Source organism: Episyrphus balteatus, chromosome 2 (assembly GCF_945859705.1).
Source record: "Episyrphus balteatus chromosome 2, idEpiBalt1.1, whole genome shotgun sequence".
In the NCBI taxonomy this organism is placed as follows: Eukaryota; Metazoa; Arthropoda; class Insecta; order Diptera; family Syrphidae; genus Episyrphus; species Episyrphus balteatus.
Genome location: NC_079135.1, coordinates 52,845,543 through 52,860,119, shown reverse-complemented (window position 1 = coordinate 52,860,119; position 14,577 = coordinate 52,845,543). Strand labels below are relative to the sequence as shown.

At 33.3% G+C, this 14,577-nt stretch overlaps 1 protein-coding gene across 1 annotated transcript; it reads left to right on the top strand.

The window, feature by feature from the left end:
• The first annotated feature begins 496 nt into the window (after window positions 1-496).
• LOC129911990 (aldehyde dehydrogenase, mitochondrial) lies at window positions 497-13,593 on the top strand. The gene is made up of 4 exons (XM_055990075.1): window positions 497-734; window positions 11,760-11,908; window positions 11,974-12,070; window positions 12,315-13,593. The coding sequence occupies exons 1-4, from the start codon at window positions 615-617 to the stop codon at window positions 13,506-13,508; spliced, it is 1,560 nt and encodes a 519-aa protein (XP_055846050.1). The 5' UTR covers window positions 497-614; the 3' UTR covers window positions 13,509-13,593.
• Window positions 13,594-14,577: the final 984 nt, after the last annotated feature.

Genomic DNA, 14,577 nt, shown 5'->3' with positions numbered 1-14,577 from the left:
GGTAGCGGTAACGATATTTGTATGAAAAAAATTCAACATCTGAACGTTGATATGTCAGTTTGGAATTTTTTTCATACAAGTACCGTTACCTCTACCCGTACCGTACCTAGCTGCGGTAGATTATTCAAAGTTAACCAACCCTGATTCCGTTACGCATTTTATGGTTGAAATTTTCTAACACATTTTTTTGTATTGAATTAATAAACTTGTATTGAATATAATTATAAATAAAACTGCATCCATCAATACATGATAAACAAGTTTTTATCATGCATCAATCAATCAAACCCAAAGTTCACACTTACCACGCATTTCGTCAACAGATCATCTCCAATTATTTCCAAAGATAGTGTAATTGTTTGTATATGTTGAAAGAAAAAGCTTTAAATAAACAAAAATTATCTGAGTTTACATGCACTACAGCAACACTGACACTACTTCTGATTCTGATGGGAGCCAAAAAGCTTTCAAAAACACTTTTGTGATTTTTACCTGCTGCTGCTTGTTCACTGCTCTTGCCTGCGGTGACAGACAAATAATCGTCTTTAAAAATTCGTTCGGAGCGGTTCGTAGTAGTTGTGTTTTTTGGTTTAAAAAAAAATTGATTAAACAAAATGTTGCGAATTTTCAAGACTGCTATTGTTGGTCAATTTTCAAAGAAAATTGGAGCAGCTTCATATTCTGCATCTGCACTTGCTCAACCAAATCCCAATCCAGAAGTATTGTATACAGGAGTAAGTGAATTTTACTTTCATTCATTATCATTATCTCACGTTTTAGATAATTTATTTAACAAATAGCTTAATTATGTATGTGTGCAGTACCGATAATTATTTTATAAGAGAAATTGTTCTATTTATGGAAAATGGAAAACGTGTTATGTTTTTGCAATCACAGAACACAGGGAGGGAATCTTTCTCATTGACCTTGGAACCTTTGTTTTGCTCTTGCCGGCACAAGCTCACCGAATTTCAATTTCATGCAATTCATAGATTGGCTTTTATTTGTATTTTGACAACAAATGGTCGTGTTCACAGACACGTTCTCAAAATGTATTCAATTTGTGTTCTAATAAAATAGATTACGAACTCAAGAAGAGGATTTTAAGGAGAGTTTGATAAAATAACTTTAGTAGGTTAGGTAGTCAGATGAAACGTTGTTGAATGAAAAATGTATTGCATTTTATTATTTTCTATATGCTTCATTAAAACACGGAAGCATATCCAGATTATAAGACTCCTTTGAATTAAAAAATTATTTTCTCTTCTAAATAAGATTCTCAAGTTGAAATTAATCTAAAAAAATGCGTTCGTGTGTCAATTGCTTTAAAGATAAGAGCCTCCGGAGTTAATTTTGCAGTATGTATGTAAAGTATATGAATGGCAATATCATCTATAAAAGATAACATTTAATTTTATTTGCTATAAGCTAATATATTTTGATACATACATACGTTTAAGTACACACTTGCCCACAAAAATAGGTACACTCCTTTTTTTACAATCATATTTTAGATAATGGATAGCTCACATGGGGAATGTAGGTACTTAAGTTATTTGTTTGCTCTTCTATTCTATTCCATTTTATTCTATTCTATTCAATAGCGGCCTTTTGGGCACATTTATCTACTGCTAAGTACTTAAAGCAACTTTAAACTATTTTACTGTATTCAAAAAGAAGTTCGAACCAGTTTTAAGTACTAAGAAGTAGATACATTTTCCACAACGCAGCTAATATGTACATTAATTTGGAAATTATTTAGCTGAAGCTTCCATAAGTTGTTTTCCTTAACTCCATTATATTTAAAGTACCCATTAAAAATGAATAATCTGTCAAATCACATTCAATTTATAAAATTTACTCTCTTAAATGGCGACTTTTATTGGGCCCTAGTTCCCTTATGCCAAAAAAGTTTAAAAATTCCTTAATAGGGTAAAATAAATTGTTAAAAGTACTCTCTGTGGAGGGAAAGAAAACGAAACTATGATAGGTAAATCTTAAGTTTGGTTAATCTTTAAACAACGTTTACAGCTTCTGCAAAATAAGGCAATGCGATCGATTCTTAAGTGCAACCGATATACACCAATATACCTAGAACAAATATTGGAAGCTTTAAGATGGATAAATGTTGACCAGCGTATAACTTACAATACGATAATATTTATAATATTATTATTATTATAATTTATTAACATATAATTAAAATTATAGTGCTAATATAAAGAAAACGAGCTCAAGTTGCTTAGACTTCCGGCTCTGAGGTAGTTTAAAATTCAAATACGTACTTAAATCTAAATTTAAATCTAATTTTAACTTCATATTTTGAAAAAGAAAAAAATTATAATTATTCAATAATAGGATTGTATAGGTATAATAGTAATTTCGATTGGCAGTCCGGAATCATTCTGAAAGCGTTGTATTCGCACAAAACTGACAGTTTTGTATGAATAAAATTTTTTCAGAATGATTCCGGACGCTTCCGGACTGCCAATCGAAAACGCCATAAGATATTATATAGATATAAGATATTTTATAGAAAATATATTATTATATATCATATTTATTTTTTTGCAAATAACTAGATATTTTATGTATGTTGTCATGACTGGGGCTATGTAGAGTTTGGCGGATGGAGAGATTGGAATCAGAGGGTTGATGTGTTGTTGAAGCTGAGCAAGCATTTATAATGTGGTTGATATCGATGCGTGAGTTGCAAGCTGGGCAAATAGGCGGTTGTTCTTTACGAAGAATATGTTGATGAGTAGAAATTGTGTGGCCAATACGTAGTCTTATGAAGCTTGTATTCATGGATTTTGAAGTTGTGGTAGGGAGAATTAATCGGCTTCTTTCCGGGTTTATGGTAGTATAGTGGTGGTTATACGTAGACCATTCATATAGAGATTTTGATTTTAAGTAGGTATTGATGAAAAGTAGAAGGTCTGGTTTAGTTACTTATTCAAAAAGAAAAACTGGAGCAGAATGGGCCTTTGAGGCTTCTTGGTCAGCAAGCTCATTTCCTTTTATACCTACATGGCTGGGTACCCACATAAGTCACAACTTGTTTGATTTGCTTATTAGATAATCACGAATCCTATTAACTGATTCTGTGTTGTGATTCGGATTTTTGATTGCATTTATAACTGATAAGCTATCTGAGCATATTACAAATTTTCCTGGTAGGTACGCGCATGTTGTTATGGATTTGAGGATGGCAAGGGCTTCTGCGGTGAATATTGAGTCAGTGCTTTCTAGTAAGCCTACACATAAGATAGATCCGTTTTCGTGAACAGAAGCAAAAGATGTGCTTGTTGTGTTTTTAGATCCGTCAGTAAAGACGAAGTTCCAACCTTCATTTTTTAAATCTGATGCCAGATTTAAAAATTCTTGGCAGTACAGTTGTTTAGTCGTGTTATTCTTATTTAATTCACATAAATAAGTGTTAACTGACTTAGGTTGTATGTTCCAGGGAGGGTAGCGGGTTGAATATTTAGCTATCTTTTTTACAGTGATGCCAATTTCGGTAGCCGTTTCAATTGAGTTAAATATAGCTGATGGTATACGCTTTTGATTTTTTATTTTCATAACGCTGATAACATCTTTATCAATAACGGAACCGTTTGAGAAAGCAAGTTTAACATAAAGTTTTGCTCTAAATGATGTTATTCTTTCTTCCAAGTTGGGAAGTCCATCTTCCACAAGCATATTTTTAATTGGACTTGTTGGATATGCATTTAAGCTTCTGCGAACACTTTGGTGGTGTGGTGCCTTGATTATGTTTAAAGTTGATTTTGGTGAGTTGCCGTAAATGATGAGCCCATAGTCAATCTTACTTAAAATTAAAGATCTTGTAACATTGCAAAGAGAATTATGTAGTAAGTTAAGCTTGTTCCAGAAGAATATTTAAATAAAATAAATAATTCGATGTGAACAGTTTGAATAATTTTAATGAAGTGAAGAAAAAATATTTTTCAATAAACAAGTTTGTTTGATAAGCTACTTAGATATTAAATTGATTATGAGTACACAGTACAGTATTTCAACATCCCCACTTAATCAATGCACTCATTAAAAAATTAAATTAAGTTAAAAAGTTAACAATCTCAAAATATAATATGAACAAATTAAGTTTTAACAAACAATCTAGTATTTAAATAAATTATACAAACATAAACAAAATTATTTAAATAACAGAAGAAATGTTCATTAAATTTCTAAATTAAAATAAACCCATATTCTTGGTGCAAAAAAAATGTTTTTCATTATTAACTGCTTTGGTCAAATTATCGGCAATCATTTCATTGGTGTTGATATAGTTGACTTTGATGTCTCCACAATCTAATTTTTCTCGAACAAAATGATGACGAATGTCTATATGTTTAGTTCTTGGGCTATACATTTGATTTTTAGCCATATTGATGGCACTTTGATTGTCACTGTAAATTTGGATTGTTTCTTCATAATTTTTCAAAAGCTCAGCTAAAAGTTGGCGAATCCAAATGGCTTCTTGAGTAGCAGCTGAGAGAGCCATGTACTCAGATTCAGCACTGGAAAGTGCTACAGTTGGCTGTTTCTTGCTTGCCCATGAAATTGCACAGTTTTCAAATTTGAAAATATATCCCGTGCAAGATTTTCTGTCATCTGGATCTGACGCCCAATCAGCATCGCAATACCCATGAAGTCTTGAAGCTTCTTCATCAAGTGATTTGAAAACTAGCTTGAAATCTTTCGTTTTCTTTAGGTATCGGAAAATTCTTTTGACAGCATTCCAATGTGGTCGTCCCGGCTTGTTATTAAATCTGCTTAGATTACCAATTGCATAAGTAATGTCAGGTCGGGTACATTGTGATAAATATAGAATACTCCCCACCGCTTCTTGATAAGGAATATTTTCCATATCCTTTTCTTCATACGCTGTCTTTGGTGACATGTCCTTTGTTAATTTTGTGTTTGGATCAATCGGGGAATCAATAGGATGGCAGTCTGACATCCCAAACCTTTCAAGAATTTGTTCAGTATACTTCTTCTGATCCAATGTTATAGTGCCTGTTTTTTGGTCTCTCGTTATTTGCATTCCAATACAGCTTCCTGCTTGCCCAAGGTCTTTCATGCTGAAATTTTTCATCAGATTTGCCTTCAACTGATTTTTCCATGAGTTGTTGTTTGAAAAAATGAGCAAATCGTCTACATATACAGCAACGAATACCATACTCTTGTTTTCACGACGAAAATAAATACAAGCATCTGTTTTGGAACGAGTGTATCCAGACTTAACCATGACATCATTCAATTTTACATTCCATTGACGACTGGCTTGCTTTAACCCATATATTGCCTTTCTAAGCAAACACACTCGTCCACTTCCATCGTCAAAACTTTCTGGTTGCTTCATATACACCTTTTCTTCAACATCCCCCTGCAGAAAAGCTGTAACTGCATCCATTTGATCGATGGAAAGATTAAATTTTGAAGCAAGTGCAATCAGTAGCCGTATCGATGAATATCTCACCACTGGCGAAAACGTTTCATCATAATCAATTCCCGGACGTTGGCTGCATCCTTTGGCTACAAGTCGGGCCTTGTAACGGACGATTTCCCCATTGGAATTGGTTTTCACTTTGTATACCCACTTACAATTTATAGACTTTCTATCTTTGGGCAAATCTACCAATTCCCAAGTCCGGTTATCTAATAAAGATTGATACTCTTCGGTCATTGCACACTTCCATTCATTGCTATTTGAACTACTCAAAGCTTCTTCAACTGTCAATGGTTCTTCAATATTGCTACAGGCTAGATACGACACAAAGCCAGGAAATTCTTTCTTTTTTCGTTCTCTTGATGATCTTCTTAATTGTGTTAATTCGGTATTTGAATCACTGTCTGATAGAGTGTTGATTGAAGCATCAGTATCCTGAACGCTGTCAGATCTACTTTCAGATTGATTCATCAAAACATCATCAGTCGAACTCACTTCTGCCACCTGATCAATTTCCTGAACTCTTGTATCCGCAGTGTCAGAATTTTCTTCTTCGGTTTCAGAACTATCGTACACAACAAAATCGTTAGTATAATTTGAATCAGAAAAATTACCTTTTTCCAATAAAATGACATCTCGACTGTTTATAGTACGGTTGGTTGAAGAATCATACACTCGATAGCCCTTGGTACCCTCGCAATAACCAGTAAAAATCAATTCCTGGGATTTTGGATCAAATTTTCTTCTTTTCTCAGCAGGAACATGTACCATTGCACGCGACCCAAAAATTCTTAAGTGGCTTAGATTTGGTCTTGATCCGGTCCATATTTCAATTGGCGTTTTGTCGTTCAAAACACGAGATATTGAACGATTTTTTAAATACGTCGCCGTTGACATCGCTTCAGCCCAAAACTTTTTCGGAAGATCTGCATCTTGTAGCATGCACCTTGCACGCTCGGTCAAAGTTCTTATTGTTCGCTCTGCAAGCCCATTTTGCTGTGGTGTGTATGGCGTTGACGTCTGCCGTTCAATACCACATGCCTTAAACAACTTATCGAACCTTTGATTGCAGAATTCAGTCCCATTATCTGATCGGAATTTCTTGATTTGTTTTCCGGTTTGTTTCTCAACCAAAGCCTTGAATTCACAGAATTTAGAAAATGCTTCATCTTTGGATTTAAGAAAATAGGTAAAAGTTTTTCTGCTAAAATCGTCAACCAAAACAAATGCATAGCGAGCTCCACCAATTGAAATATTTTCCATCGGCCCTGTTAAGTCAGCGTGCACTGTTTCTAAAAGCGCCATTGATCTTGAGCCAGCTTTCTTGAACGGCAATCTTGATTGTTTCCCTTTCAAACAAGTGACACAAACATGTTCCCCACTGTCTTCAAGAAACGAAATACCTTCAACAGCACCAGACTTCATTTTCTTCAGGTCCTGATAGTTCAAATGACCCAACCGCCGATGCCAAGTCTCGCTACTTTCAGCTGATGCAATTGCAATGAAACCACAATCTTGCAAACTATTCAGGCGATATAAACCATCAATCATGGAAGCTGTTGCCAAAATATTCTTCTGTTGGTCTCGAACTTCACATCGATCTGTAAAGAATTCAACTATATGTCCACGTTTTGTCATCTGACTTACAGATAGAAGGTTCGCTGTCAAGTTCGGGATGCACAAAACGTTCTTTACTTCGATCATATTCGGTTTTCCATTTACATCAGCTAGTAACTTCACCGAACCAGAAGATTCAACCTTCATTTTAGTGCTATTAGCTGCAGTTATATCAGGTATCGCTGGTTTCTCTGCATTGAAAATCCAACTTTGGTTCATGGTAAGATGTTGCGTTGCGCCAGAATCAATATACCAATCACCTGGGTTGAAATTACCAGCCAAAAACGCAGCACTAAAAGAAGCTCCAGATTTAGTTTTTTCATCCACCTTGTTGGACTTCTTCATTGGACAATCGGGAGATTTATGTCCAAATTTGTTGCAGCTATAGCAACGTATTCCCTTTTTCTTAGTGAAACCCTTTTTATTTGCACTGTGTCCACTAAAAAATGCACCCTCACCACTCACTGAAGAAGCTTCTTGCAACAGTTTGGTTTTTATTGCATCACTGGAGAGTTTTGTATCAACATTGTCCAATGCCATGACCATTGGTGTGAACTGATCAGACAAACCGCACATCAGAAAAATTGCCAACCATTCATCATCGACTTTGAATCCTATAGCATTCAAACGCTGAGCCGCCGTAATGATTGTAGCAACGTATGTTTCCATTGAACTGCAACTTTCAAGTTTTGTGCCTGTTAATTGTCTTGCCAATGTAATTCGGCGTGCACGACCCTTGTCTTCAAATGTGGACTTTAATTTATCCCAAACATCTTGCGCTGTTGAAGCATCTTGGATATGTACATAATTGCTTGGATCAAGGCTCAAAATTATTGCTGCCCTGGACTGTGTTATCTTATCAGCAACTTTTTCCGTTCCAAGTACTGCAGCCCAAAGACCATTATATTCCAAAAATGTCTGCATCGCAAACTTCCATGTGGAATAATTTTCACGTCCCTTTAGCCTTTCAATCGAAGTCAAAAAATTCTTGTCGTTTCCCATTGCACGTAATTACAATTGATATCAGGATCACCAAAAAACAAATATTAATTATTCAATACAAATTCTTCTAGAAATTTGCTGGTCCCATAACCTGTAGTAAGTTAAGCTTGTTCCAGAAGAATATTTAAATAAAATAAATAATTCGATGTGAACAGTTTGAATAATTTTAATGAAGTGAAGAAAAAATATTTTTCAATAAACAAGTTTGTTTGATAAGCTACTTAGATATTAAATTGATTATGAGTACACAGTACAGTATTTCAACAAATTAACATGTGCATTACATTTTTTACTTGCTAGATAGTTTACAATATTTGTTCTTTTATAAAGTTTGTTTTTTAAATCTATACAATGTGTTTTCCAGTTATATCTATTATTAAATGTAAGACCTAAGATACTTAGACTATCAACATTTTTAATACTAATATTGTTAAATGAAAAAGTTGTATTATTACATGAAGTCTTACGACAGATATGCAATGTTTTGCATTTATCTAATGACAACCTTGCTCCCGACCGGGAGGACCAGGCAAGGATATCATTTAAGACGTTTTTTAAAAGTATATTTGTGGTTGAAATGTCATTATGTTTGCATAGAATATGGAAATCATCGGCATATGCAGTGTGGTCTAATTGTTTGTGATTTCCTATGATAGCACTTAAGTCGTCAAACGCTATAATATTTATAATACAAAATGATGCCTAGAAGAAAACATTATTTTGGTTTCTGAAGTACAGCTATGTCCATAAGATTTTTAGAGATGCAACAGAAGCAGTACCATGAACTATATGCAGGACTTAATCCTTCAATGATTTGATAAACGAAACAAGATTTAATATTTTTAAACACAAGCTCAAAGTTTTTTGCAAAACAGTTAAAAACTTATGGATTTAAAAATGTTGTAAATTTTCAAGAACATCAAAACACGTAACAGAAAAATTTGTTTAAATTTTTATTATTATTATTTCATTTAAGCACTCAAGAAAGTAGAAAGAAAATATTTGAAAAAGTAATCAGAGTTCAATTTCATAATTTATGCTCTAAGATGTGGAAAGTTCTGGTTGTACACGAATCTGAAGTTATGCACGAAAATTTTTCAAGGCAACAATGAGAATAAATAATATTACTTCAAAAGTGTGTTTTTTTCGGTGTATTTAGTATTAAAGAAGTGGAAATAGGCAACATTTTTTTCTAAAGTAGGAAGATATTACTTTTTAATAAATGTTGATGGTGATACCCTTTTGTTGATAATTATATTATCATACAAATCATACATTGAAAAAAAAAAAACAAACAAAAATATTACTTTTACAATATTTAATAAGCTTACGAGCTTGGCTAAAAATAACTTAATTTAAATGTACCTATTTTTGTGGGCTTATGTGTACATATGTACATACAAACATAGAGAAAGTTAAAGCCTGCTATTACAATCACAAGGAAAAAAAATAAACTCTTCAATAGAGATTTTGATAGGTACCTGTTGATTCGTCGTTTTTTCTCTCTTTTATTTTTCTTATAGGCTAGTCTACAATTTAATGTACAAAATCATTTTATTCCTCCGAAAAGAAGTTATTTGACTTCTAAATTTACCATACCAATATTTTAGCCAAATTGAATCTTAGAAAATATTCTTTGCGGTTGAAATATTTCAGTAATTTTAAAATTTTATCCGTAAAGTCCAATAGGACAAGTTCAATTGCAGTTTAAAGTAGTTGTAGTTGACGACGTAGTTGATGTAGCCTCTGTTCAGATTTATATATAACAAAAAAATAAACTGCATGTTGATGACGGTGAAGGTATTTGCTTCGAAATATAGTATGAGTGCAATAAGATGCACAGAAGAGATAAAATTTTTCTTTTTATATTTGTTATTTTTCCATGCTGAACTGTAAACTGTACCAAGTGAAAAAAAAAATATCCGAATGCGCAGCTAAATGAGATGCATTTAACCGTAAAGTTCGCTTCAATCAAGTGTTACGGCTTTTCCATTTGAGTGTTTAGAATTTCTTTGAAAGCCTTAACATAATACTTAACGCCTGCTACTAGAATACAATGTGATGAAGCCGAAGCTAAGAAAATTGCTGATTCCAATTGAAGTAAGAATACATACAAAAGAGAAGAAAATGTGACTATTTTGAACGACCTCATAAGAAAGAATTTGAGTGAAGTTAACCTTGATGTACAAAGTTAAAACTAATTAAACTTGTAAACATTACAACAACAACTTCGCATCGTAAATCAATTTATTTACTTTTTTCGTTCTTTTCCATTTTGATAGTAGGTACCACACGACAACTCTCCAGCAAAACAAAAATTCACATACAAAAATCACACAACGAAGTCGTGCAGGCTATTCATTTTGCAAAACGCAAATCTACAAATGAAATAGATTATTATATCAGATTATTTGGAAATTTTTGTTGTTTATTTTACTAAGCCAGTGTTTTTCAACCTGTGGGTCCCGACCTCCATAAGGTCGCCAAGTAAGAGTCGGGGTCGCAGGCGTTAGTCTGATAAAAGTAAAACGTAATACTTATAGGCCACATAGTGCATCTTTTTATTTAATTTTTTTTTTTTTTTTTCAAATCGTGAATGTATATTTAAGACGCTTGAAATCAAATACTTTTCAAACTAAAGCCTACTTACTTCGTTTGAAATCAAATACTTTTCAAACTAAAGCCTACTTACTTACATACATCTAGTGCACATAGAAATTAAAAAAATACCAAATATTTTGGCCCCATAGTATAGGCCGTTGACGACTTAGCTAATTTTGATTTGATTCAAAATTTCTAGACAAATATTTCTTATTACCTGAATGAATGTAAGGAATTTAATTTAAACAAAATTAAAGAACAATTTCTGTTACTTTGTATACGGTGACCATCCGTCCTTTTTTTGAGAGGACAGTCCTCTTTTTCGTTACTGTGTCCTCTTCAATATATTTACTTAAACAGGACAGTAAATTATTCTCTTTCTTTAAAACTGCCCTTATAATGTCCTTCATTCCGCAAATATTTTCAATAATACTCGTAATAAAGAAAGACATACAAAAACTCAAAGAAAAGTGGCAGAAGGCTGAACATGCTTTTTTTTCCAAATTGCACCTCTTTGTTTCAAACAGATTCGTTATATGTAAAATAAAAGAAAAAACGGCAACGACATTTTTTCATTATTCAAGTTTCCTGAGAAAATGCAGTTTCGTTTCTTTAAATACTACATGATGTTATTCAAAATAGTTCATGCTGTTTTCCAAAAATTTGTAATATCTACGTGTGTGTTTTTTCTAATACTGAGTAGCTACTCATATTTCATTTTATTTGCAAAACAATAATAAAAATTACACACGTAAGTTTTTTTTTATTGTTTTTCGAATAAAATAAAAATAAAATAAAACAATGATTAGCTACTGAGTTGTAGAAAAAACACGCCTATAGAGGATGTTTCCGGTTTGAGCGGATATTAGTTAAAAAAAATATTTTTATTTTTTTTAATGTATATAATAAGTTTATTTTGAAAATTTTAGTGGTTACTTAATTATTTCAAAACATAAAAGTTTGTTTTTGAAAAACCTGCATCTTTATAAAATCTAAACGAAATTTTTTTTTGTTTTTTCAAATAAATTTCTTAACGCTAATATTTTCCGATTTTTGCTTTTAGATTTTCATTAACAATGAATGGCACAAGAGTAAATCTGGAAAAACATTTCCAACAATCAATCCATCAACCGAAAAAACAATTGCTGAAATTCAAGAAGGTGGTAAGGACGATATAGAACTTGCCATTAAAGCTGCACGTAATGCTTTCGAGTGAGTCTTACTAAATAAATATATTTTTTCTTTTAATAAACTTTTTATTCATTTTTTTTTTTTAGAATGGGTTCTCCATGGCGACGAATGGATGCTTCGGGGAGAGGCGAACTCTTATATCGTCTGGCTAGTCTAATGGAAAGAGATCAAGCTTATTTAGCAGTGAGTTAATTTTTTTATTTATTTATTTATCTATCGAGTCACTGATAATCACTGAGCCGTATTTTGCTGATTCAATTGACTCAATCAGATCTTCTGTCCACTAAATGTATTGTAGAACAATTAGTAAATTAGATTTACGTTCACGTAAATCGAATAGCAGAATAAGACTGATTCCCCGTATTTTTTCTCTTGTAACATTAATGAAATTAGAAGAAATAAAAAGTAAAATTTAAACTTTTTTCAGAGTTTGGAAACATTGGATAACGGAAAACCATACACAATGTCATACAACGTGGATCTTCCTATGTCTATCAGAAACCTACGTTATTTCGCCGGATGGGCAGACAAAAACCATGGCAAAACTATCCCAATGGATGGTCCATACTTTAATTACACTCGCCACGAACCCGTTGGAGTTTGTGCACAAATCATTCCATGGAATTTCCCCATTTTAATGATGGCATGGAAGCTGGGACCTGCTCTAGCCACCGGGAATACTATTATTTTAAAACCGGCCGAACAGACGAGTTTAACTGCTCTTTATATTGCTCAGTTGATTAAGGAAGCCGGATTTCCCGAAGGTGTTGTAAATGTAGTTCCTGGCAAAGGCCAAACCGGTGCCATATTATCCAATCACTTAGATGTAGACAAAGTTGCTTTTACTGGATCCACTGAAGTCGGTAAATTGATACAGCAAGCATCGGCTCAGTCAAATCTGAAACGAGTTACACTTGAGCTTGGAGGAAAGAGCCCAAATATTATTTTAGCTGACAGCGATATGGATTACGCCGTCGAAACATCTCATTTTGGATTATTCTTCAATATGGGTCAATGTTGCTGTGCAGGTTCAAGAACATTTGTAGAGGACAAGATTTATGATGAATTTGTCGAACGTAGTGCTGAACGTGCCAAGAAGCGTACTGTTGGTAATCCTTTCGATGCAAACAACGAACAAGGCCCTCAAATTGATGACCAACAAATGAAGAAAATTCTAGGACTAATTGATACCGGCAAAAAACAGGGTGCCAAACTGGTTGCTGGAGGCCAGCGTTATAAAGATTTGCCTGGATACTTTGTGGAACCAACTGTTTTTGCTGATGTAAAAGACGACATGACAATTGCCAAAGAAGAAATATTCGGACCCGTTCAGCAGTTGATTCGTTTCAAGAATCTTGATGAAGTGATTAAGCGCGCAAATGCTTCAGAATATGGTTTAGCTGCTGCTGTGTTTACTAAGAATATTGATAAGGCTAATTACTTGGTACAAGGATTGCGAGCAGGTACTGTTTGGGTCAACACTTACAATGCACTGGCTGCACAGTCGCCTTTCGGCGGTTATAAGATGTCAGGCCATGGACGTGAAAATGGCGAGTATGCACTTCAAAATTACACTGAAGTTAAGAGCGTTATTGTTAAAATAAATGAGAAGAGTTCATAAATGAAATAAATGTCTGAAATTAATAATTAAATATATAATATATATTTTTTTAAATAAAACCCCTAAGTCATGTAACTATCCTAAATTGTTTGTTTTATTTTTACAAATTATATATTTGCCAATTTTAAAAAATGAGTGAGTTGTATATCCTTGGGCTATATAACGAACACGAGGATAGGACTGCAATAGTCAAAAAAATCGTATTAACGATGCCGACCCTCCTATTAAATGCAATATCTTCTAAACGGCTGCTGGTACAAAAAAGTATACCTACTTCTAATTTTTTAAACAGAAAACATGAAAGCCGACAACGGAAATGACAACGACCCTTATTGCGAGTGTCGTTCAACTTTCGAGGCGATAAAAGTCGAACTATGAACTTGATTTGATAGCAAAATTGTATAGGAAAAAGATCGATCGATAAAACAAACAAAAATCGTTCACATCACCAAAATTCATTTTCGACAAAAGTTGTCTATATAGAATTCACAATACCAAAAGTCCTTTTCGATGAACGACAAAAGTCGTCTATCGATAGACCAACGACACTCGCAATGAGGACCAAAATGTATATTTAAAAACCTTAATTTCTTAAGAACTAAATGCAGAATACGCGATTTTTGAATTTTGACAATGAATTTTTGAATTAAAAAAAAAGCTTTTTTGTAGCGCGGGACAGTCTCCTAATTTTTGTATACCATTCACTGTTTACAATTTTTAAAATAAAAATCTAAACAACTAGTCAAAATGAAGTTACAAAGCCTAAATATGATTCCCGGAAGTGTGTTCGGAAAACAATCAAAAGCCTACGGAAAGTTTGCTCTCTATCGCTATCAATAACGAGTGTACGAAAGGTTCGCTTCATATAACTTGAAACACGAAAGAATTTTTTTTGAATTTGTCGCATATTCTCTTTCATTTTTCAAAAACAGATGGTCGTTTTCGTTTTTTTAATGTTTCCAATCGGAAATGTTGTATTCGGTCACTCACAATTAGCTAATCGCTAGCTTTGAAAACCACTTTACCATGTTTTCAATATACAGAAAAATTGCTCAAACTCAATTACGAA

Coding starts and splice junctions, on each gene's coding strand:
- LOC129911990 (XM_055990075.1), top strand. CDS start 615: ATGTTGCGAATTTTCAAGACTGCTATTGTTGGTCAATTTTCAAAGAAA. Junction 735..11,759: donor CAGAAGTATTGTATACAGGA/GTAAGTGAATTT, acceptor TTTTGCTTTTAG/ATTTTCATTAACAATGAATG. Junction 11,909..11,973: donor GCTGCACGTAATGCTTTCGA/GTGAGTCTTACT, acceptor TTTTTTTTTTAG/AATGGGTTCTCCATGGCGAC.